A 26,533-nucleotide genomic window follows, 5' to 3' on the forward strand; every position below is an offset into this window, starting at 1 on the left:
TGGTGAGACCACACCTGGAGTATTGTGTGCAGTTTTGGCCTCCTTGCCTAAGAAAGGATATACTCGCCATTGAGGGAGTGCAGCGAAGGTTCACCAGACTGATCCCTGGGATGGCAGGACTGTCATATGAGGAGAGATTGGGTCAACTCAGCCTGTATTCACTCCAGTTTAGAAGAATGAGAGGGGTTCTCATTGAAACATATAAAATTCTGACAGGGCTAGACAGACTGGATGCAGGGAGGATGTTTCCCCTGGCTGGGGGGGGGGGGGTCCAGAACAAGGGGTCACAGTCTCAGGATATGGGGTAGGACATTTAGGACTGAGAAGAGGGGAATTTTCTTCACTCAGAGGGTGGTGAACCTGTGGAATTCTCTACCACAGAAGGCTGTGGAGGCCAAGTCACTGAATATATTTAAGAAGGAGCTAGATAGATTTCTAGACACAAAAGGCATCAAGGGGTATGGGGAGAGAGCGGGAATATGGTATTGAGATAGAGGGTCAGCCATGATCATGTTGAATGGCGGAGCAGCCTCGAAGGGCCGAATGGCCTACTCCTGCTCCTATTTTCTATGCTTCAATCTCTACCAGCCTTCCTGCCTCTCATTATTTGCCACCTGTCAGTCTCCTGGCATCATCCTTCCTGAAATCTCCCCTTTTTGGTCCTCAATCAGTGCTCTGAGCAGTGGTTGGTCCTTGGAAACTTTAAATCAAAGGCGAACTCTCTCGTCCCTGTTTTTCTTCCTCTATCTCACCCTCCAAATTAATCCGCTCTCCCAAATCCTTACCCTACAAGATGACTCTGGAGTAACAGGTGGATTTGGTGCAGCGAGAAGAACGTGGCACTGCTTGAGTTTGTTAAACCATTTCTGATGGCGGGCAGCCAGGCTGGTCATACACCTCATGCATTCTAGTCTGCAGCCCACAATTTGAGTTCATGATGACTGTTGTACTAGCGGAGGCTAGTCTTTTAGTTAATACACTCCTGGCTGCTGGCGTTCTCTTCCAAAAACAATTTTACCTCATTATCTCTTTCCTTGTCTTCAAAAGACTTCAGACCACCATAGCACATCTATCTGGAAAAACCTACAGTTCCCCCAATTCCTTCACTTCTTGTTCTTGTGACACTCCCTTCGCCCTAGTATAATGCTCTGAGATACTCATTACATGAGAAGCACTAAGTAAATGTAACTTGTTGATCCTTGAATAATCAATATGTTTTTTTTTAAGTTGCTAAAAAATTTCAACTCCCATCCCCCATTTCTCAATAGAATCATAGAAGGTTACAGCACGGAAGGAGGCCATTTGGCCCATCTAGTCTGCGCCAGCTCTGCATGAGCAATCCAGCTAGTCCCATTGCCCCACCCTATCCCCGTAGCCCTGCACATTTTTTCGTTTCAAGTACTTATCCAGTTCCCTTTTGAAGGCCATGATTGAATCTATCTCCACGACTACCTCGGGCAGTGCATTCCAGATCCCAACCACTCGCTGTGTAAAAAAGTTTTTCCTCGTATCACCTTTGGTTCTTTTGCCAATCACCTTAAATCTATGCCCTCTGGTTCTTGACCCTTCCGGCAATGGGAACAGTTAATCTCTGTCTAGACCCTTCATGATTTTGAATACCTCTATCAAATCTCCTCTCAACTTTCTCTGTTCCAAGGAGAACAATCCCAGCTTCTCCAGTCTATCCACATAATTTAAGTCCTTCATCCCTGGAATCATTCTAGTAAATCTCCTCTGTACCCTCCCTAAGGCCTTCACAGCCTTTCTAAAGTGCGGTGCCCAGAACTGGACACAATATTCCAATTGTGGCCGAACCAGTGTTACGTAACGATTCATCATGACTTCCTTGCTTTTGTACTCTATGCCTCTATTTATAAAGCCCAGGACACCGTATGCTTTTTTAACTGTTTTCTCTACCTGCCTTGCCACCTTCAACAATTTGTGCACATATATCCCCAGATCCCTCTGCTCCTCTACCCCTTTTAGAATTGTGCCCTTCAGTTTATATTGCCTCTCCTCATTTTTCCTACCGAATTGCATCACCTCATTTTTTTCTACGATTAACTTCATCTGCTACGTGTCCGCCCATGCCACCAGAGTGTCTATATCCTATTGAAGTCTATCACTATCCTCCTCACTGTTCACTACCCTTCCAAGTTTTGTGTCATCTACAAATTTTGAAATTGTGCCCTGTACTCTTAAGTCCAAATCATTAATATATATCAAGAAAAGCAGTGGTCCCAGCACCGACCCCATGGGAACACCGCTGCACACCTCCCTCCAGTCCGAAAAACAACCGTTCACCACTACTCTGTTTCCTGTCATTTAGCCAATTCTGTATCCATGTTGCTATTGCCCCCTTTATTCCATGGACCGCAATCTTAAGAGCAAGCCTACCATGTGGCACTTCATCAAAAGCTTTTTGAAAATGCATATACACCACATCAGCTGCATTGCTCTCATCTGCCCGCTCTGTTACTCATCAAAAAACTCTTATCAAGTTGGTTAAACACATCATATGTTGTGGTACTGAGCTACCTGACCACTAAAGTTCAGGCAGCAATTTTTAAGGGGCGATTTTAACCCTGCTTGCCTGGCAGGCAGCAGTCAAGCGGTCTGTTAAAATCGCACAGGGGACTTACCTGCCGATGTCACGCTCTCTTACCGCAGTCTTTAGATTTTAACCTGCTCTTCTGAGTAGGTAGGAAGGACACCTGCGACAAACTGGCAAGGACCCTTCTTTAAATATGTAGAGCTGACTGTGATGGGACTAAGTGGGGAAGCCGTTGCAGTTTTCCAGTTAGGTCAACCTAGCAAGAAGAGGAGCCGGGGCCAGGAAAGGACCAAAGAAGTTAAGTTTTTTTTTTAACTTTCTTTTAACTTTCCTTATGGGGCCAGGAGGAGCCACAAGGAAAGTCTAGGCCTGTCCTGCCCCTTGATGTAACCGTTCTATGATTCTATGCTGCACCTCCCACCCCCCAAACCCCTTCCCAGTGACTTACCTGAGTGCTGGAGACCGTTCCTTCGGTCACTAGCTGTGGCCTCCTTCCGCCCGACATTGTGCTCCTGGCCACTAGTTTCAGATGGGAAACTGGTTGGGGGCATGCAGATGAGACCCTGTTTTTGGTGGTATTGGTTGAAGAAGAAATTTTGGCCAGGATTCCAGGAGAACTCCTTGCCTTCTTTGAATAAGGCCATGGAATCCTTAATGCTTCTCAAAATGGACAGACAGGATCTCAGTTTAACGTCTCATTGAAGGACAACATCTTTGGCAATGCAGAACTCCTACAATACTACACTGGAGTGTCAGCCTAAATTGTGTTCAAGTCCTGGAGTGGGTCTTGAACCCACAACCTTCAGACTCAGAGCCAGAGTGCTACTATCTGACATTTGGGTCCTTGGCCACTTGGGCTAGTAATCCATGAAACCATACTGATTGGCCAGGAATTTCCTGAGAACTGCTGCCGCTCCACTGCCATAACTTCGGTGGAAGTGTTGCAGATACCCCATTTCTGGTGAAGTTACGGCAACAGAGCTCCGAGGAGATTCCTGGCCATTATCTACAGGAAAGGAGAGAAAATTGGACCAAAACAAATTCAACCAATTTATCCTTTAAGTTTATTGTCAGTCTGCTTCGAACATATTCAACCTATCTCGCTAGTATTTCAGGAATGTCCCTCCAGATGGGAATTACAAACAAACGCCAGGAAAATATGTTAGATTATCTCAGTTGACTCGAACAGCTAACCAGCTCACTTGCAGCAGTGGGAGCATATCTGATACTGAAGAAGTAGAGAGTGAATTTCTAACTGTCACTTGTCAACTAGACACTGCGAGTGACATTCCAACAGGGCAAGGGGAACAGCCAGTTCTCGCCCTAGATATTGAGTTGCCTTCTGATAGAGATGGGGATACCATGAAATAGCCAATTGCTGTTCTAGGCACTGAGTGACATTCCAACAGGGTTAAAAGTTTTGGAGAATTAACATCATAATGAGCACATATCATAATGAACTTTGCAATCTTATAATGCCTGTAAGATCAGGCTGCATTTGCAGCACATAATGTAATGGAAAATAGTTTGAGGTGAGTAGTAGCTAAAGTGGGTCTGGCATCTTTTAAATGATGGATTTCTGGCATGCTTGCCTCTCCAAAAGGAATCTGAACAAGCGACCGTATGAAATAAAAACAAAACCACAGTGAAGTTTTCAAAAAAGCTGCCTCAAAATATGAATTGAATGGTGATTGGAGCTGAGTTTCTGAGGAAATCTAAATTTGTAAAGAAGTTAAATCCCTGTGTACATTGCAGGTCTGCACCAAAAAGGGATTAGGAGTGGTGAGGGTTGCTCATCTCAGAGACCCAGGGCTTGTTTGCACTCTTCTAAGCATTAGAGGTGGCTTGTGTTTGAGTCTGCTGTCAGATCCTGTTGGTCTTGGCATCTAACAGTACAGTGTCTGAATGCAAGATGCCAGAAAAGTGAATTTTTTCCAGCCTGCTGTTTGCATGACCGTATTTCATATTCCGGTCATTTAATCGAAGGAAGGATTACATTTCCAAAGCGATGGAAAATATTAAAAGGCGTGCTGTGTGCACAAGGTAGTGAGCTGAAACAATACCACACTCCAAGTGTATAAGGCATACTGGGGCTGATTTATCTGTGGCACTGCAACAGGAGGGTTAAGTGTGGAATGGCCAGGAAGAGAGTCCAGTAAATTTAGGAGGAAATTTAAATATTGGCAGTGGAGATATAAGGTTAGGAAAGTACAATATTTTAGAATGTGAGAATAAGGTTAGGCAGAGAACCCAATACTCAGGAGGGCCATAAAGATAGCAGAAGACTCAATTATTGGAGAGGGAGAATATGGGTTAGGTGAGTCCAATATTGAAGGAAAGGGGGTAAAGGATAGGTAGAGAACCCATTTCAGAGAGGAGGCGGTAAGGTTAAGAGGAGAACCTCAATGTTCAGGAGGAGCTTAAAGATAGCAGAAGACTGCAATATTGGAGAGGGAGGGGGGATGAATCATAGACTCATAGAAAGGTTACAGCACGGAAGAAGGCCTTTTAGCCCATCGAGCCTACGCCGGCTCTATGCAAGAGCAATCCAGCTAGTCCTACTGCCCCGCCCTTTCCCCGTAGCCCTGCAAAATTTTTCCTTTCCAGTGCTTATCCAGTTCCCTTTTGAAGGCCATGATTGAATCTGACTCCACCACTCCCTCGGGCAGTGCATTCCAGATCCTAACCACTTGCAGCGTAAAAAAGTTTTTCCTCATGTCACCTTTGGTTCTTTTGCCAATCACCTTAAATCTGTGTCCTCTGGTTCTTGACCGTTCCGCCAATGGGAACAGTTTCTCTCTATCTACCCTGACTTAACCCATCATGATTTTGAATACCTCTATCAAATCTCCTCGCAACCGTCTCTGTTCCAAGGAAAACAATCCCAGCTTCTCCAGTCTATCCACATAACTAAAGTCCCTCATTCCTGGAATCATTCTAGTAAATCTCTTCTGCACCCCCTCTAAGGCCTTCACATCTTTCCTAAAGTGCAGTGCCCAGAACTGGACACAATACTCCAGTTGTGGCCGAAACAGTGTTTTATAAAGGTTCATCATGACTTCCATACTTTTGTATGCTATGCCTCTATTTATAAATGATCACTGTCTATGCAAACTGGTCCTGCTGTAATTACACCCTCCTATCAGTGGTGGTGATGTAGTACCTCAGCATGAAGAGAGATTGCCTTGTACCAACCAATTCAACTCTACTTCCCAAATTGTAGTAATTTGGCAATTACTACAGGATCCCGTATGCTTTTTAACCACTTTGTCAACCTGCCCTGCAACCTTCAACAATTTGTGCACATAAACCCCCAGATCTCTCTGTTCCTGTACGCCTTTTAGAGTTGTGCCCTCTAGTTTATATTGCCTCTCCTCGTTCTTCCTACCGAAATGTATCAGTTCACATTTTTCTGCATTAAATTTCATTCACCACGTGTCCGCCCATGCCACCAGCCTGTCTATATCCTCTTGAAGTCTATCACTATCCTCCTCATTGTTTACTATCCTTCCAAGTTTTGTGTCATCTGCAAATTTTGAAATTGTGCCCTGTACACCCTAGTCCAAGTCATTAATATATATCAAGAAAAGCAATGGTCCCAGCACTGACCCCTGAGGAACATCGCTGTATACCTACCTCCAATCCGAAAAACAATCGTTCACCACAAATCTGTTTCCTGTCCCTTAGCCAATTCTGTATCCGTGTTGCTACTGCCCCCTTTATTCCATGGGCCGCAATCTTGATGATAAGCCTACCATGCGGCACTTTATCAAACACCTTTTGAAAGTCCATATACATTCGTAATAAGGTAGATGAATTAACAGCACAAATAGATGTAAATGGATATAATATAATTACTATTACAGAGATATGGCTGCAGGGTGACCAAGGCTAGAAGCTGAATATCTAAGGGTATTTGATATTTAGGAAGGACAGGCAAAAAGGAAAAGGAGGTGGGGTAGCGTTGTTAGTAAAGGATGAAATCAGACCAATAGTGAGAAAGCATATTGGCCAAGAAAATCAAGATGTAGAATCCATCTGGGTAGAGTTAGGAAACACCAAGGGGCAGAAAACACTGGTGGGAGTTGTGTATAGGCCTTCAAACAGTAGTGGTAATGTAGGGGACGGCATCAAACAGGAAATTAGAGATGCATGCAACAAAGGTACTACAGTAATTGAGTGACTTTAATCTAAAAAAAGACTAGCCAAACCAAATTAGCAATAATACTGTGGAGGACGAATTCCTGGAGTGTGTACGAGATGCTTTTTTTAGACCAGTATGTTGAGGAGCCAACCAGGGAACAGGCTATCCTAGATTGGGTATTGTGCAATGAGAAGGGGTTAATTAATAATCTTGTTGTGCGGGGTCCTTTAGGGAAGAATGAACATAACATGATAGAATTCTTTATTAGGATAGAAAGTGAAGTAGACCAATCCGAAACTAAGGTCCTAAATCTAAACAAAGGAAACTATGAAGATAGGAGGAATGAGTTGTCCATGATAGATTGGGGAGCTTCATTAAAAGGCATGAGGGTGGATAGGCAATGGTTAACATTTAAGGAACGAATGTATGAATTGCAACAGTTATACCTTCCTTTCTGGCACAAAAACACAAAAGGAAAAGCAGCCCAACCATGGCTAACAAAAGAAATTAAGGATAGTATTAGATGCAAAGAGGAGTCATATAAAGTTGCCAGAAAAAGTAGCAAGCCTGAAGATTGGGAGCAGTTTAGAATTCAGCAAAAAGGGACCAAGAGATTGTTTAGGAGGGAAAAATAGAGTATGAGAGTAAAATTGCAAGGAACATAAAAGCAGACTGTAAAAGATTAGTGAAGACAAATGTTAGGTCCCTTACAGTCAGAAACGGGAGAATTTATAATGGAGAATAAGGAAACGGCAGAGCAGTTAAACAAATACTTTGGTTCTGTCTTCACGGAAGAGGACACATAACTTCCCAGAAATGATAGGGAACCAAGGGTCTAGTGAGAAGGAGGAATTAAAGGAAATTAGTATTAGCAAAAAAATAGTGCTGGAGAAATTAATGGGACTGAAAGCCGATAAAACTCCAGGGCCTGATAATCTGCATCCCAGAGAACTAAAAGAGGTAGCCATGGAAATAGTGGATGCATTGGTTGTCATCTTCCAAAATTCTATAGATTATGGAACAGTTCCTGCAGATTGGAGAGTGGCAAATGTAACCCCACTATTTAAAAAAAGGAGGGAGGGAAAAAACTGGGAACTACAGACCGGTTAGCCTAACATCAGTAGTAGGGAAAATGCTAGAGTCTATTATAAAGGATGTGATAACAGGACACTTAGAAAATATTAACAGGATTAGACAAAGTCAACATGGATTCATGAAAGGGAAATCGTGTTTGACAAACCTACTGGAGTTTTTTGAGGAGGTAACTGGTAGAATAGATAAAGGAGAACCAGTGGATATGGTGTATTTGGATTTTCAGAAGGCTTTTGATAAAGTCCCACATAAGAGGTTAGTGTTCAAAATTAAAGCACATGGGATTGGGGATAATATACTGGCATGGATTGAAAATTGGTTAACAGACAGGAAACAGAGAATAGGAATAAATGGGTCATTTTTGGGGTGGCAGGTGGTAACTAGTGGGGTACTGCAGGGATAAGTGCTTGGGCCCCAGCTATTCACAATATATATCAATGATTTGGATGAGGGAATCAAATGTAATATTTCCAAGTTTGCTGATGCTGACGACACAAAACTAGGTGGGATTGTGAGTTGTGAGGAGGATGCAAAGGGGCTTCAAGGCGATTTAGACAAGTTGAGTGAGTGGGCAAATACATGGCAGATGCAGTATAACATGGGTAAATGTGAAGTTATCCACTTCGGAAGGAAAAACAGAAAGGCAGAGTATTATTTAAATGGTGATAGATTGGGAAATGTTGATGTACAAAGGGACCCTGGGTGTCCTTGTGCACCAGTCACGGAAAGCAAACATGCAGGTGCAGCAAGCAGTTAGGAAGGCAAATGGTATGTTGGCCTTCATTGCAAGAGGATTTGAGTACAGGAGCAAGGGTGTCTTACTGCAATTATACAGGGCCTTGGTGAGACCACACCTGGAGTGTTGTGTGCAGCTTTGGTCTCCTTACCTAAGAAAGGATATACTTGCCATAGAGGAAGTGCAGCAAAGGTTCACCAGACTGATTCCTGGGATGGCAGGACTGTCGTATGAGGAGAGATTGGGTCAACTAGGCCTGTATTCACTCGAGTTTAGAAGAATGAGAGAGGATCTCATTGAAACATATAAAATTCTGACAGGGCTAGACAGACTGGACGCAGGGAGGATGTTTCCCCTGGCTGGGGGGTTTAGAACGAGGGATCACAGTCTCAGGATATGGGGTAGGACATTTAGGACTGAGATGAGGAGACATTTCTTCATTCAGAGGGTGGTGAACCTGTGGAATTCTCTACCACAGAAGGCTGTGGAGGCCAGGTCACTGAATATATTTACGAAGGAGCTAGATAGATTTCTAGACACAAAAGGCATCGAGGGGTATGGGGTGAGAACGGGAATATGGTATTGAGATAGAAGATCAGCCATGATCATATTGAATGTAGAGCAGGCTCGAAGGGCTGAATGGCCTACTCCTACTGCTATTTTCTATGTTTCTATACACCATATCAACTGCCTATAACAAATCCGTGCTGGCTTTCCCTAATCAATCCACACTCGTCCAAGTGACGGCTAATTCTGTCCCGAATTATTGTTTCTAAAAGTTTCCCCACCACTGAGGTTAAACTGGCTGGCCTATAGTTGCTGGGTTTATCCTTACACCCTTTTTTGAACAAGGGTGTAACATTTGCAATTCTCCAGTCTTCTGGCACCACCCCGTATCTACAGATGTTTGGAAGATTATGGCCTCCCCAACTTCTACCCTTTCCTCAGCAATCTAGGATGCATCCCATCCAGACCGGGTGACTGATCTACTTTAAGTACATCTAGCCTCTCAAGTACCTCTTCTTTATCAATTTTTAACCCATCCAGTATCTCAACTATATCTTCCTTTACTGAGACTCTGGCAGCATCTTCTTCCTTGGTAAAGACAGATGCAAAGTACTCATTTAGTACCTCAGCCATCCCCTCTGCCTCCAAGAGTAGATCTCCTTTATGGTCCCTATTCAGCCCCACCCCTCCTCTTACTACCCTTTTACTGTTTACGTGCCTGTAGAAGACTTTTGGATTCCCTTTTCTGTTGGCCGCCAGTCTATTCTCATACTCTATCTTTGCCCATCTTATTTCTTTTTTCACTTCCCCTCTGAACTTTCTATATTCTGTCTGGTTCTCACTTGTGTTATCAACCTGACATCTGTCATACGCCCCTTTTTTGCGTTTCATCTTACTCTACCTCTTTTGTCATGAGATTAGGAGGAGAGCTCAATATAGGAGAAATGGGGTAAGGTTAGGTGAAGAACCCTATATTGAGAAGGAGAGAGGTACAGTTAGGTTGCAGGAGGGAGGAGCAAACTTAGGAGGAGAGACCAATTATGGGTTGAGGCAGTTAAGGTAAATGGAGAGACCAATGGAAATATCTTCTTTATTATTCCCATGGAGGATCTTTTTATTCTTACTCCACTGGTGCCTGTTTGCTCCATTAGTCATTTCTCACAGCTTTACCTCATGCCACTATGGATACTGATGCAATTTTTTTTTAAAACACTTGGTTAGTAACACTTACCATAGTTTATATTGCGCCTATGTTTAGGGATGGAACACTTCTGTAGTGATGAACAGCACCCAATAAATCCAATGCATTGTTTTTTTTAAAAAAATCTTTCATTCAAATAGGAAAATCTTTTCGACACGAGCAGTGCGAGGCACGGAACGGGTATCAGACCGATGCTAAAGGAGTCAAAACGTTTGTGGAATGGGTTCCGAAGTACGCCGGTGTGATCCCTGCGGATGTGTGTAAATTAACCTGTCGAGCTAAAGGAACAGGATATTATGTTGTGTTTTCTCAGAAGGTAATGGTGTGGAGTTTGGATCATGAGAGACTGCATCCATTCTGTTGTCAAATTAAGTACAGTCTGAGTGTGCATGACTGTACCTGAGAAGTAGCTTTGCACGAAAGTGATATCTGGAGCTACCTGCAACAAGGGTGTATGTGTCACAAAGCCAGCACCAAAAAGGTCATTTTAAAAAATACTTATCTGAATGTGGAGCCAGGATGAGCAGGACTGCTCCTCTCGGCTCCACTGCAGTGTCAAAAACTATTGTTGGCCTCCGCACTCTCCCCTCCCGATCGCGTCCCTCCTTTCCCAGGACCTACCTGAAGACCACTGCTGGTAAAGCAGCAGCCCAAAACTCTTCGTCGGCGAGCTGCCTGGGGACGCCCCACAGGCCTCTGCAGTTCGCCGGTCTGATGTAAATGAGGCCCAATGTTGGGTGTGCCTCTGGTCTACCCATTCCAGCGCAGGAATTATTCCATCGGCAGACCAATGTGAACCAATTTCTAGGCCTATGTTACCATGTGTTGGTTCACTTTAAATAATGTGACATGGGACTGGGTGGTACATTGAGTTGATAGGCGAGCTGGCTTCAGCCCAAAATGATGGGCAGAACCTCTTCTGTTCTGCCAGCTCTCAGAATCCCAGAAATGAGTTTGATTCTAAGTGGTAGTTTCGCACAGAAATGGCATACGCGTGGCTGAGAGAAATGGAAGTGCAGGAGGGCACGCTGTACTGTGGCTGACAGTTAAAGCACGTAGTGGAAGATTTCCTCTGTTTACCTTGAGTAACGAAGTTGCAAATCTGTTTAATAAAGAGGGCATTTATGTTTTGCTACAATTAGTGCACTTCTGTGGCTGAATGAGCTTTGCATCTATCCTGTGCTACCTGGCACTGCATGATCCTGATGCTGGGTCCCAAAAGTGGGAAGAGTTCCATTCTTTAGCACTGGCATTTCTCAACTTGATGAGCACAAAACCATTTTTTTTTTAAAAACTTACATAAAATGTAACCTCTGATTAAATTAAGAATATCTTTAAATTAAGAATATCTTTAACTTAAGCATTCTCCAGGGCTTCTTATCAAAAGGGTTTTGTTGACCACAATGTGGAGTTAAATATGAATGTGTTGAATGGGTTGACAGTGAGCATATCTTTACAGCACATGTTGTATGCAATTTAGAGACCAAAATGATCTTAATTTTTTGGCTCTTTTCACCTATAATTGAAGAAAGAATGCATTTCTCCTGCTTGGGTCATACGAATGGGAAGGGAGGGAAGAATGGTCCTGTATGGGCGTGACTCAGAACCAATTGCTGGTTTGGCTAGATATTTATGAAAGGAGAGAGTTAGAATCCAGCTTAAATGTGAGGAAGGAAAAGTGCCTTGGAGAGTGGCTGCACGGTCTGCTTCTGTCCTAGAAAGCGGCTGCCTGTTTTGCAGCACAGCAATCGCCTTTAACTACTGCTAGGGCAGGATTCAAGAACCAGCTTGTCTGATAGGATCCTTCTCTCACTTCCAGTCTAAAACTCTCTCCAATGCAATTTTTCAGATCTTTCTCTAATTTATTGCTCCTTTGAACTTTATCTTCTTGTGCCTTCTAAGCTCCAAATAGCCCCAATTTTAACCTAGCTTGCCAGACGAGGGGGGTGCGAGCTATTGCGGGGGGGTGTTAAAATGGTAGCTGGGTGGAAGCCGCCCCCGCCATTTTAATGCCAGTATTCCGACAGCATGGAGGCCGCCAGCCTCGGGCAATAAGTCCGTGGGAGACTCTCGCCCGCCCTTTCACCACCCCCCCCCCCCACTCCCACACCAAACCTGCTTCAGGTTAAAGTTGGGACTAAACTATCCTATGCACTTTTCCTCCACCATCACTGTGCACTGTATTGAAATCAAAACTCATTGCATGTCTCTACTTTATTCCCTACAGTCTCAAAACTCCTTCCCTCCCTCAGTCTTTCTGTTACAATGAACAGCCTTTTAAAATCCAACTTAGCATCACCCAGCCATTAGTTTGGGATTTATCCCTTCACTCCTTTTCGATCTTAGTGGTGTCCTGCACTACGGACCTTGGCCCTTCACCTAGACTTCTCGTTAGCAACTAAAAAGCATCTGTAAGCATTCACAGCTATAGTGCATGGATGACTCAACCATCTTACAGGAGCCGAAAATAATCCTGGCAACTGACTCCTTCAATACAGAGGTTTTCTTATTTGACTGAATTATTATTTAATTGAGCTTTACAGGAGAGCTGATCGACAGCCTAGGTACTATTGTATGACCAACAGTCATAGCTGAGGATGTGGCGTATCAACTGAGAGCCCTATAGTGAGATTTATAGAAACACAGAAAATAGACGCAGGAGTAGGGCATTCAGCCCTTCGGGCCTGCTCTGCCATTCAGTATGATCACGGCTGATCCTCTATCTCAATACCATATTCCCACTCTCTCCCTGTACCCCTTGACGCCTTCTGTGTCTGGAAATCTATCTAGCTCCTTCTTAAATATATTCAGTGACTTGGCCTCCACAGCCTTCTGTGGTAGAGAATTCCACAGGTTCACCATCCTCTGAGTGAAGAAATTTCTCCTCATCTCAGTCCTAAATGTCCTACCCCATATCCTGAGACTGTGACCCCTCGTTCTAGACCCCCCAGCCAGGGGAAACATCCTCCCTGCATCCAGTCTGTCTGGCCCTGTTAGAATTTTGTACGTTTCAATGAGATCCCCTCTCATTCTTCTAAACTCTAGTGAATACAGGCCGAGTCAATCCAATCTCTCCTCATACGACAGTCCTGCCATCCCAGGAATCAGTCTGGTGAACCTTCACTGCACTCCCTCTATGGCAAATATATCCTTTCTTAGGTAAGGAGACCAAAACTGCACACAATACTCCAAGTGTGGTCTCACCAAAGCCCTGTATAACTGCAGTAAGATATCCTTGCTCCTATACTCAAATCCTCTTGCAATGAAGGCCAACATACTATTATAAAATAAAATACTTGATATTCAACTCTACTATACCTTACAAAGTACCCGGAACAATCCAGGAAGATTCCGATTCACCTGTGCCAGCTCCCACTTCCAATGTTGCAGACGGATTTCCTGACTGCATTCATAGAATCAAGGAAAGGTTACAGCATGGAAGGAGGGCATTCGGCCCATCGAATCCATACCGGCTCTATGCAAGAGCAATCCAGCTAGTCCCATTCCCCTGACCTAATCCCATGGCCCTGCCAATTTTTTCCTTTCAAGTATTTATCCAGTTCTCTTTTTAAGACCATGATTGAATCTGCCTCCACCACCCCCTCTGGCAGTGCATTCCAGATCCTAACCACTCGCTGTGTAAAAAAGTTTTTCCTCATGTCACCTTTGGTTCTTTTGCCAATCACCTTGCATCTGTGTCCTCTGGTTCTTGACCCTTCCGCCAATGGGAACTGTATCTCTCTACCTACTCTGTCTAGACCCTTCATGATTTTGAATACCTCTTTCAAATCTCCTCTCAACCTTCTTTGTTCCAAGGAGAACAACCCCAGCTTCTCCAGTCTATCCACGTGACTAAAATCCTTCATCCATGGAATCATTCGAGTAAATCTCTTCTGCATCCTTTCTAAGGCCTTCACATCCTTCCTAAAGTGCGGTGCGCAGAACTGGACACAGTACTCCAATTGTGACCGAACCAGTGTTTTATAAAGGTTCATCATGACTTCCTTGCTTTTGTACTCTATGCACATGAACTGTATTCCACTCATCTACCCTCTCTGTTACCTCATCAAAAAACTCTTATCAAGTTAGTTAAACACGATTTGCCTTTAACAAATCTGTGCTGGCTTTCCCTAATAAGTCCACACTTGTCCAAGTGACTGCTAATTCTATCACACAATTCTGCATTGCTCCGTTTGTCTATGCAGTGGGTTTACCTGGAACGTCGGGAGTCAGCACAGGTGATCCTGCCATTTTCAGAAATGACCTGAAAGCTATACAGTATCTTTCTCGTTTCTTCAATTGTATTTTGTTTTAATCCCTAGGTAACTGACGGAACGGAATGCCAACCATACAGCAATTCGGTGTGCGTGCGGGGGCGCTGTGTCAGGACTGGCTGCGATGGTATAATCGGTTCCAAACTGCAGTACGACAAGTGTGGAGACTGCGGAGGAGATAGTTCCACCTGTGTGAAAGTATCTCGGAGTTTCACCAAGAGAAGGTAATGTGAACCAATACTTTATGTCACACTATAAGGTACAAATTAGTGTTAAGGATATCTTATAAGCCTTTAACGTACTTATATCAAATTCTCCCTCTGGAGGCATTCGCACCACTGACAATATCCTTACATCTTTTTAAATTTATATTTTGTGGAAATAGATGTTAGTGAGGGATGGTAGCGGTGGGGAATGAAACATGTTCCCATTTATTTTTCATTATTTCTCCTCACCTCTACTAAAGATTCTGACTCATTTGGATACAGTTCCATCAGCACCAGTAGCCTTGTAATAGCTCTTCCAAGTTACTGTTCTTCATGTGTGAACCTAGACTGTGACTGTTAGCAGGCTATTTGACGATGGAGGGCAACATGATTGAGCCTGATCCTGTCCTTACCCGGCACCCACATGTGCACACTTTCCAGCTGTTCTCACTGGATGGCAATCAGGAGTAAGAGCCCTGGCTGATTTTTCTCTCCCTAGAACACATTTAGTAGGAGCCAAATGTAACCAGAAGAGTTTACCGTCGTGGGTTCTGAAAATGGCCTGTCAATTTAACATCCCAATAGACCCCAGATTCTCGTAAAATAAGGACAAGAAGCAAGGATCAGACATCTCAAAGTGCAGGAAGGTCAGTATTTAGCAGGCAGCTAGTTAAGAGATGTACTTAAGATAAGTTAATGAGCAGTAATTGTCAGGAAGAGAGGAAGTGCAGTTTACAACAGCAGTCTCCAAATATTTCCAGCCCCACCCCCTGTGGTTTCCCACTGACCCTACATTTCCCTAGTTTGTATTTCTCCATATAATAGACTTTTCAATCACTTAGTTGGTAAATGTGCCACATGGTCTGGCACTAACTTTTACAGACCAGAAGGCCCCAGGTTCACTTCATGGCCTATGCTGAATTAGCTGATCTCAGCTAGGGTGACAGTTGAGGTGCTACATTTAGCCTCAGCCAGGGAGCTTCAAACAGTTTGCCTGCCGCAGTGCAGAGACCAGTTTGAAACTGATGGAATTTATTCTTTCATAACATTCCTCTGAACACTGGAATTTCCTTAAGTTCAACCCATAGGAGCTGTCTTATTCCTGATAACTGTATAGTGACTTCTCAGGCAGACATCCCACTCCTGATCACTATCTAGTGACTCACCTGCCAAAATGTGAGGACAGGATTGGGTTCAGCAGTGATACCTCTTGCAGTCCAATAAGCTGCCAACACTGACTGCTTGGGCCCACACATGAAGAATAGCCACTGGGGCAAGGTCTTAGAGAGCTGTCAGCACTCCTGGAAGAGTCATCATAAATAGCATGTGGAGACTGAGCTAAGCTGTTGTGTGAGACATCCTTAATGATTTACGTCTGCAGAGCCACCGTGTGGGTATGTATGTAATCATGAATCTGAATAGTGTTGAGGTATTATAACTGTTCTAGGGGCATTGGAGTGGTCAGCAATGGTTGGTGAAATGATTAAAGGCTATGATGCTGTTTTGAGGGTGTATGCATCATTGGGGCTGATTAACGAAAGGATGAAGCACTGTAGCGCTCTGAGCCTTGGTGCACATTGGCCAGTGTAAGGGTCGCTGGAACAGACAGTTCATTTGGGTTGAACTTAAGGAAATTCCAGTGTTCAGTGGAATGGTATGAAAAAATAAATGCCATTAGTTTCAGACTGGTCTCTGCACTAAGGCAGACAAACTGGTTGAAGCTCCCAATCCCTGTGTGCCTGATCTCTAGCTTAAGTGCAGCAATTATTGAGGCCACAAGGTCATCAAGGCTACACCATGGTCTGGTGCTGCTCCAGCTTGGTCATGCTGAGATACATAAGCTAAAAAATCAAGAGGCTTTCAAGACACAGCCATAGAGATGATAATCTCCTACGCCTGAATGAAGGTCTCTCTAATGCTGTTGAAAATTCTGTTCACAAACACGCAGACATCCAGAAGTGCAGCCTGGCTACAGTGCCTTGTGCTGCCTCACAGACAGACACATTGGGCCAATGGCACCTTCAAAAGCCAAGTAGTACCAGCTATTCAACAAGTTCAGTGCGTGTATGTGCAGCATATCAGGTGGACCAACTCTTCCGCATTCGGGGGAAGATTCACACTTGAGGGCCTGACTGCCAACCTTTGGATCTTGCACGTGTATAGAACATGCCAGTAATTCCTGGCACTTCTCTTGCTTACTCTCACAAGAATTCAAGAGGGAAAATAAGTAAACATGTAAACCTGGAGCTATCCCAACATTCATAGCAGTAATGAAAGGCATCTGTTAAGACTATAGCTTTTAGATTATATTGTACTTAATACACTTGTTTGAAATTACTTGTTCACTATTTTAACTGAGGCATGAAATTATTTGTTTTAAACGAGTGACTGCCTCTCTTAAAATAACTAACAAATAAGTTCCATATGACATGGTAAGCATTTGTGCACATATCGCATAGCATAATTTTTAGACTCATATATGCCCTGTAGCTTCAATAGACGGCTATCACCATGGATACCAGCAGTTGATGTTGTGGACACGGCAATGACTAATAGGTTCCTGCAATCAAATCGTAATTTGAACTACAGCAATACTAAATTATTTTGCTGTATATTACAAGGTGAAAGCAGAGTATGCATATATTGTAGGAAATAGCAGAGGCACCCCCACCTCATTACATTAATAATATTTAAAGAGGAATAACAGATCCTGTGTATATTGTAGGGGAATAGCAGATCATGTATATATTGTAGGGGAATAGCAGATCATGTATATATTGTAGGGGAATAGCAGACCATGTATATATTGTAGGGGAATAGCAGACCATGTATATATTGTAGGGGAATAGCAGGCCCTTTATATATTGTAGGAGAATAGCAGGCCCTCTATATATTGTAGGAGAATAGCAGGCCCTCTATATATTGTAGGAGAATAGCAGGCCCTCTATATATTGTAGGGGAATAGCAGGCCCTCTATATATTGTAGGGGAATAGCAGACCTTGTGTATATTGTAGGGGGAACAGAAGAGCCTGTGTGTACTATAAGGGAATAACAAACCCTGTATAGATTATAGGACATGGTAGACCCCATAAATATTATAAAGGAATAGTAAACTGCTGGCAATAAAATAATCTCTTTTTCATTGCAAATTTCATCTTTCCTTTTTCTCTTTGTTCCCTCAGTGTTGGGTACAGAGAGGTAGTGAAAATCCCCGCTGGAGCAACACACATCAAGGTGCGGCAGTACAAGCCGAAGGGTCAGCAGCGGTTCACCGCCTATTTGGCAGTTAAACGGAAGAACGGGGACTATCTCTTCAATGGCAAGTACATGATCTCCACTTCGGAGAGCATAATTGATCTGAATGGCACTGTGCTAAACTACAGCGGGTGGAGCCAAAAGGATGACCAGATGCATTCAATGGGTCATGGCCCACTGAAGGAGCCACTGATAATTCAGATTCTTGCCACCGACCCTGGGAAACCACTTGACGTGCGCTACAGCTATTTTGTTCCCAAGAAGCAAATGCCACCAACCAATGAGAACGCGATCAAGACTTTGGTGGCACAATCCCACTTGCCCAAGTGGGTAACGGGACCCTGGTTCTCATGTTCCAGAACCTGTGACACTGGCTGGCAGACCAGAACCGTTCAGTGCAAGAACGGACATGGAAAACTGACAAAAGGATGCCCCCTGTCCCAAAGACCATCAGCATTTAAACAATGTTTTCTGAGAAAATGTTAATGCACAGTTACCAGTAAGAGTCTTTTTTATTTTGTCATTCTGTTTGGTGTTTTGTTTTAATTTAAAATGAAAACATTCTTGGAGAAAAGGAGAGAGGACAAATTGTCAGTATGTTTTGACATAAAGCAGATACTCTGCTCTAAAGTTGAGAACAATCGAAACAGGGCAGAATCTGTCTTGTTAACTAAACAAGTGCACATCGGAATTGCAGTACAGTGGGAGAGCATCAGATGCATTGCCCTGGCAGTCTACAGAATTAGTGAGAACAACGGGAAAGTAGAAGATGACAGTGACCCGCATGTCGCCTACCTCAGATGCATCCCTCACCTACACGGAAATGAGAACAATGTAGCCGTCATTTCCATGGATACCAGATGGTGCACTGGTTCCATAAATCTTACCGTCTCTCCTGAAAACGGACATGTGCAGCTTCGGCACAAGCTTGCACTGTGTTTTAACATTCGTTTCGCTTTGTTCTTTCATGGCCCCTCACTTGGAGCCAGTGACTGAATCCTGGGCGTTCGATTGGGATAGTGCAAGGACGGCTGCAGTCACGCTCACTCACTGTTGTGCACATGAAAGTAAAAGAAACCAGCTGGGTGGAGAGGGAATTCCAAGTATCCAAGGACAAAATGAGGAAGCAATTGCGCTAATGTACAGCATTGCGCGGACCCTAGGAGGAACTTATGCCAAAGTGATTGCAACATCTTTTTAGAGTGCTTAATGACAAGGCATTCTCTGCCTCTCATTTGTAATACCGAAAGAAGATAGTGAACCACACTTAACGGACTCTGTTAATGAACAATTGAATAAAACATGATACAATTCCACTCAGTAATTACAAATCTGATGCAGCACAAGAGCGAAGAGAGGAATGGCTGAGCTGTTTGGAACTCTATGGCAGAGGGGAAGCGGGTACAGATAATCCAACATTATACTCCTGATAGATCAAAGACTGTAATATTGCCACCTAGATTGGCTAGTTCTAATGTCTGTCTCTAATTGCTGAATAATGAAATGCTAGCATGCAACTTTTCACTAAGTTCAGATGTCTTTCCCAGAAAACAGGGCTTTTATGAAACATCCAAATTATTTATCATCTCAAATTACTAATCTTGACTAGAGTGAATATCTGTCTCCAGTTTTAACTGCCTTCCCCTGGCCCACTGTGTACTCTACTTGGTGTACTGTTTATCTTCTAGATTGATGGTGCAGTGGAGCACACTGGAACCACAGAGGAAAGAACAAGTTTGTGCTATATCTCTGTCTGAAAGAAGAAGGGTTTTTTTATACATACTATCTCTACGGTGTAGGCAAGCCATGCCATGAGCTGGCAGGAACAAGGGATTAGTAGTCAAAGTGGTACTTAGAACTGATGAAGCAGAACTTCATTATAAGGTTGCCACTAAGGAATGGAGGCAAAGGAAGAGAGTAGGTTCAGGACTTGAGTTCTGATATTTGCTTTGCTCATAATGCAAGTTCATCAAATACTTTGAAAACTTCAATAACTAACATCACTAGAGACAGCAGTGTGGGGAAAAAAATAGACTTCTTTTTGAAGAAACAGACCTTTCCAGTCCAATTTACATCTTAGAATAGCTCTTTCAAAAACCAGATTGTCTGCTTCAAGACTGGGCAAGTGGCCACCCTACTCCAATGAGAAACACACAGACACATCCCAAAGAATCTGTGATTTACAGCTCTGAACTTGCTGGAAGTCAGCTTGAAGAGGACAATCGGTCATTCACGTGATGGGGTTTACTGACTGCTCCACCCGCCAATTTCAGGATTTTAAAAAACGACAAGTGGTGTTTTGCTTTGAAAACAGATGACCTTACTCGTGGCCTCAAGTGCAGTGGAGTCATTCAGTGTGTTTCTGATTAGCTAGTTATGATTTCCATGGTAACCATCAAACCAGTGCAGAAGCTATCTAATCAGAAGTGATTTGCAGGTGGGAGAATGTGCAATTTTATAATTAATGTGTTCATTTCCCAGTCTCATCCCTCATCTTAATGAAACAATACTACACTTTGCATTCAGCTGCCAGGCCGGTTATAGATAGGTCAGATCTAGTTAAGAGTTGCCTCACTATCACCCTTCCAAATGGCTGTTATTATTAATTCTCAGGATGTGGGCGTCGCTGGCAAAGCCAAGTTTTTACCCATCCCTATTTGCCCGAAGAAGGTGGTGGTGGGCCACCTTCTATTGTTTTGATACAACTGAGTGTCTTGCTAGGCCACTTCAGAGGTACAGTTAAGAGTCAACCACATTGGTGTGGGTTTGGAGTCACATATAGGCCAGCCCAGGTAAAGGCAGCAGGTTTAATTCCCTGCAGTACATTAATTAACCAGTTAAGTTTTAATAACAATCCAACAGCTTCATGGTCACTTTTACTGATACCAGCTTTTTATTTCCAGATTTTTTAAACTGAATTTAAATTCTCAGACTGCCACAGGGAGATTTTAACTCAGGTTCTTTTGGATTATTAGTCCAGGCCTTTAGGATTACTAGCCCAGTAACATAACCACTACACTACCACATCCATAAATGTACAATGTAGTACTGAACCATACAGACTAGAAGGTGCCAGGTTCAATCACTTGCTTGTGCTGAGATAGTTGGGACAGCTGTGAACAAGAACAGTCAAGGATGAGAAAAATACCATTCAGTCCATTGAAGCTCACTCTTCTAATACCCTAACTCTCCCAGCCTAGCATTCACCTGCATTTTGAACATCTCTGATTTATTTGTCTCTATTACCTTCCTGACAACATGTAGTACCTGTGAGTAAGGAATTTTCTCCTTATATCAGTGAAGGCATTACAATGGACCTCAATTTCCCCAGGCTAAGGAAGAGAAAAATTGGCACTTGTAATAGAGCTGAATCTATTGAGTAACCAGTCTAAAGTGATGGGATACAAAAAGAAAATTTCATCAGGGAAGATTGGATCAATGTGCTCCCACCACCACCTCCCCGCTTCCACCACCACCGCCCCCCCCCCCCCACCACATAGCGTGAAGGCCTTGCACATTTCCAATATCACTATTGATCTTTGTGTATGCTATTGCTGCAAATCATTATTTTATTTATGTCACACTTTGGTATGGTACAGTATAAGAAAAACAAACCCCTTCAGACACTGCTGATGGCCAATTTTCTTCTGGATCAGTCTCCAACTTTAAACAATGCTTCAGAAAACTATGATGTGTAAACATCTTTTACTTAGACCCTGTCTGATTGGATCCAGTCCTTAACCCATGTTTATCCATGTAACGGGAATCCAAACATGACCCAATCAGAAGGTTCATTGGCCTTTGCTGTATGACCTAAGACAAGAGTCTACATTGCTCAGGTGCTAAGGCATACCATTGGTCCCAAAAGGATCCCAGCACTATATGAATTGAGCAAGCAATTCTTAATGTGTCTTTTCACTGATACTGTTGGCCTAAACACCATCTCGCTCTGTATTTGCTGTTTATGGAGAGTTCATAACTTCTAGGATCTTTTTGTACAGTACCCAGAACTTGTATAGTGAAAGTCTGTATATAAAGTAAGTTTACAAATGGCACAGCAAGGTTCAGCTTTCCAATACACTAGTAATTAAAACCATACAGTTTCTGCAATTCATGGCATTGGAATATGTCTGATAGGGAGGGGGAACTGAGATCATAGTTTGATGTACTATTTCAAAATTACCATGGAAACCACACAAAGATATATAAACTGATCAGAAACTGCACTGGAATAGATGCAAATAGACAATTTACTGTATATTTGATTAACCCATCAGGCCTGGTGATGATGAGCATTAACTTCTTCACATTTTTTTTGGGTGGGTGCCCTTTGTCCATTCAGGCAAACAGTAGCACCGTTCTGATGATGGGTCCCACACAATATGCCATTCCAGCATTTTGTGTTTCAATCAACAAAAGCTAAATCAATTTGCTCTGGTTTAATCCATAATGGTCTACAATTGTCCAATTGTATAAAGATATATTTGCATTTCCTGAAGCTGATGTGAAGGCACAGGGCCTGGCCTTACTGCAGAGTTGCATTAGTTCAAATAGGGCTGAAACAGCCATCAGTAGCATTCCCATTCCAACTTGGCCTTTCGAAGTCCACTAGCAATCCAGATGCTTTCAAGAGAGGGGAAGGAGTGAAAGGAAAAGATTGGCAGAAAAGGAGAAATTAATTAGAATTTGAAGAAATAGCATTTGTGGTTTTTAAGGTTATTTGATTGACAATAGGTCAGGTATAAACTTGATTCTTTAGCCTTTATTTACATGAAGGCCAATATTTACTATACATCATCGTTTAACATTTAAGCATTCACTTTCCTGTGGATACTGTCTCATGACACATTTGGCACATTTTACAGTAGTGCAGCACCGATCCCAGCGGACAGCATGTGGTCCCAGATAGAACAAGAGATTCCTCCAATTCCCAGGGAACAGCATGGACTGCCAATTGCAAACCCAGTGCGTAGTCCCAGGAGTAAGGAAGTGGGGGAGAGGAAGAGCAACATCGGTCTCCTCCGCAACCTTAAGTGCAAGACTTTTGGAGCAACTTGGGCCACACAGGTCCAAACGATCCCCAAGAGGTGCTTTCTACTGTCCCAGTCCTGGGAGGAGCATTGGGTGGGTTGGGGGGTGGGAAGGTTCCCCATTCAATTAAAAAAAAAATTGGGTGTCATTGTTCTGAACTCTATTATGCGTCCCTCTCAGTATTCATTATCGTAGCTAGACCAATGCAATCAAAATGATCCGAACTCACTCTGCATCTTCAGTTCAGTGACCCCCTTTTGAACTTGGGAATCTAAGAACGAGCTGCCGCAAAGGGATAATTCTTTTCTACTATGTATAGATTTTAATTGGGTCTCCATGAAGAGAGAAAAAAACATTCCAGTGTAAATTTAAATTGTGAAAAAGTGTAAGGCACAGCACTGAAATAATTTATTTGCGTTTGTACAACTGGTGTGTGAATTTGATGTAACGGTTTTATTTATTGTTATTTAATTTGGAGAACACCAACCGTGCAAATTTTTTGGAAAAAATTTGCTGTTGTGTCCTATTTTACAACTGTGTTTAATTTATGCTTCACTCTTCTTGTGAAAGTTCACTTTTTTAAATGTGTATGTTTACATAATGTACAGCACTGGTTGCTTTGTGTACTATTGCGATGTGGTCTTTCCTCGTGTAATTATTTAGATGCTGTTTGCATTCCTCATGAGGGAAGCTGCACTTGTCTTTTTAAAAAAAAATTATTATGAATTGACTGAGGCAACATGTCAAATGTATTCTAATATTTGTTTTAAAAATGTAGCAGTTGTGTAATGCATATTAATCATGTCTAGGAGTTTTTTATTAATTATTTTTAGCACATCAGTAATATTCTGTAATGTACTGTAACATTTATCATGTTGTCTGTGTAACTAATGCCGAAATTCACCTTTTTTAATGTGTGTAAATTATATATTCCCAAATGCAATACTACAGTCTCACAATTTAATACCTGGTGTTGTTTTGTTTAATAGTTGAGTTTAAAAGACTGTTTCAGTATTTAGTTTCCATTCTGAGGTTTCATTCTTTCCCCTATCCCCTCTACCTCAAAAACAGAAAAATGTAAAGACTTGGCTTTAAGAAAAATAGTTTTTAATTGCTAGAATTGAAGAGCAGCAGCAATGATAAACTTTTCAAAGCAGTAATTACACTTTGAAAAATGAAACCCATGAGGACTTACTCTGTGTGTATGTATGTATATATGCATATGTGTCCATGAGTAGAACTACCATTACCTCCCATCAAAGAGCGGATCCACCTGCCCCAGTGGATAATGGAAATTAGTAGATTTTTTTATTCATTGGATGTGGGCATCACTGGCAAGGCCAGCATTTATTGCCCATGAGAAGGTGGTGGTGAGCTGCCTTCTTGAACCGCTGCAGTCCAAGTGGTGAAGGTTCTCCCACAGTGCTGTTAGGTAGCAAGATTGTACAACTGAGTGGCTTACTAGGCCATTTCAGAGGGCAATTAAGAATCAACCACATTGCTGTGGGTCCAGAGTCACATATAGGCCAGACTGGGTACGGACGGCAGGTTTCCTTCCCTAGACGGCATTAGTGAACCAGATGAGTTTTTACAACAATGTGGTAGTTTTATGGCTACTGTTACTGATACTAGTTTTTTTAAATTCCAGATTTTATTTAATTAATTGAATTTAAATTCCCCAGCTGACATGGCAGGATTTAAACTCATGACTCCAGATTATTAGTCCAGGCCTCTGAATTACTAGTTCAGTAACATAACCACCATGCTACCGTACCCTTGTGATACTTGTGATTTCCCCAGATTTTGCTCTTAGCATGTATGATGCAATGATACCCGAAGCACAAATGATGAAGGAAGCCTGATGTTGACTTATTCATCAGGAAATGGGGATAAATCATATAATTAATAGAATCTTACAGCACAGAAGGAGGCCACTCAGTCTATCATGCCTGTGCTGGCTCTTTGAAAGAGCTATCCAATTAGTCCACTCACCTGCTCTTTCCCCATAGCCCTGCAATTTTCTCCCCTTAAAGTATTTATCCAATTTCCTTTTGAAAGTTACTATTGAATCTGCTTCCACTACCCTTTCAGGCAGTGCATTCCAGATCATAATAACTTGCTGTATATAAAAAAAAATTCTCATCTCATCTCTGGTTCTTTTGCCAATTACCTTAAAAGAAAGAACTTCCATTAATTTAGTGCCTTTCACAAGCTCGGGATGCCCCAAAGCGCTTCACAGCCAATAATTTTTTTTTGAAGTGTAGTCACTGTTGCGATGTAGTAAAGGACAGCAGCCATTTTGCGCACAGCAGGATCCCACAAACAGCAAGGAGATAAATGATCAGCTACTCTGTTTTAGTCATGTTGTTTGAGGGATAAATATTAGACAGGGCACCAGAAGAACTCCCCTGCTCTTCTTTGAATGGGATCTTTTATGTCCACCTGAGACCTCAGTTTAATTTCTCATTTGAAAGATAGCACTTCTGACAGTGAAGATACTCTCTCACTGAAGTGTCAGCCTATATTACATGCTTAAGTCTCTGGAGTGGGACTTAAACTCATGATCTTCTGACTCAAAGGTGAGAGTGCTACCACTGAGCTAAGGCTGACATATAGTGCAATGGTATCTTTTACATCCTCCCCTGAAAGTAAACAGGACCTCAGTTCAACTTCTCATCCAAAAGATAGCACCTCCAATAGTCTAGCACTCCTTCAGTACTGCATTGAAGTGTTGGTTTTGATTATGTGCTCAAGTCTTTGGATTGGGTTTTGAACCGACAACCTTCTCATTAAGCAGAGAGTGCTAACATTGAACCAAAGCTGATGCTGGGGTGGAACGCAAGTAATAAAATAAGCTGTACAATGAGATAACACTTCATACTAGGCTTTATTCACCAGAACGTCTGGCAGATAATCAGGAAGGCAAGCAATTGAGTGAATTGTGCTTGCCAAGTTGAGGAATGTCATTGCTGAGGCATCTTGACTCACAATTTCAGCGTCAAGCTACCTCAAATCAGGATAATGTGAATTTGATGCAGAATAAAGCTCCCTTTATCCTGCCCCAACATGCACCTTGACTGTAATCCCCCAACTGTTCCAGTGTGATGTTTCTGTTTCTCATGTCAACGAGCCTAATGCCCTTTCTGAGTGTGACTGCCATTTTTGTTGAATTATGGGCATTTAGTTTTTGAGCCTGTGCCCACTAGGAATTGGATTGAGACTGAACTCATTTTATTTGGGAATTATTGCTGCTGGTGCATTAAGGAGACTTTCCACTACATCAGTTGGATTGGATTCAAACACAGAACCCCAGATGTTAAACGATAGCTTAATAAATGAGTATGCCACCCAGTCCATAAACACATCTACTTATTAAAATAATGGGCAGGATTTTGCTGTGAAAATAATGGCGAGCCTTACAGCGCTTATCATTATTTCATTGGAAATGATAGAGCAGCTTCCGACGACCGCACATGCGCAATTAAACGCGAAAATCCAGAAGTTGTTCTATCAGATGCCCTGCTCCTCCATA

General features: G+C 42.7%; 1 protein-coding gene across 1 annotated transcript in view; it reads left to right on the plus strand.

Annotated features, from left to right (window-relative positions):
• The window catches only part of LOC137327481 (A disintegrin and metalloproteinase with thrombospondin motifs 5), a 41,290-nt gene extending 19,227 nt beyond the window's left edge, over positions 1–22,063 (plus strand). Inside the window, exons 6-8 of the mRNA XM_067993350.1 lie at positions 10,375–10,550; positions 14,557–14,732; positions 17,898–22,063. Coding sequence (XP_067849451.1) covers positions 10,375–10,550; positions 14,557–14,732; positions 17,898–18,456 — 911 coding nt within the window. The 3' untranslated portion in view covers positions 18,457–22,063. The remainder of the gene's footprint in view (positions 1–10,374; positions 10,551–14,556; positions 14,733–17,897) is intronic.
• The last annotated feature ends 4,470 nt before the right edge of the window (positions 22,064–26,533 follow it).

Source organism: Heptranchias perlo, chromosome 11 (genome assembly GCF_035084215.1).
Source record: "Heptranchias perlo isolate sHepPer1 chromosome 11, sHepPer1.hap1, whole genome shotgun sequence".
Lineage (NCBI taxonomy): Eukaryota > Metazoa > Chordata > Chondrichthyes > Hexanchiformes > Hexanchidae > Heptranchias > Heptranchias perlo.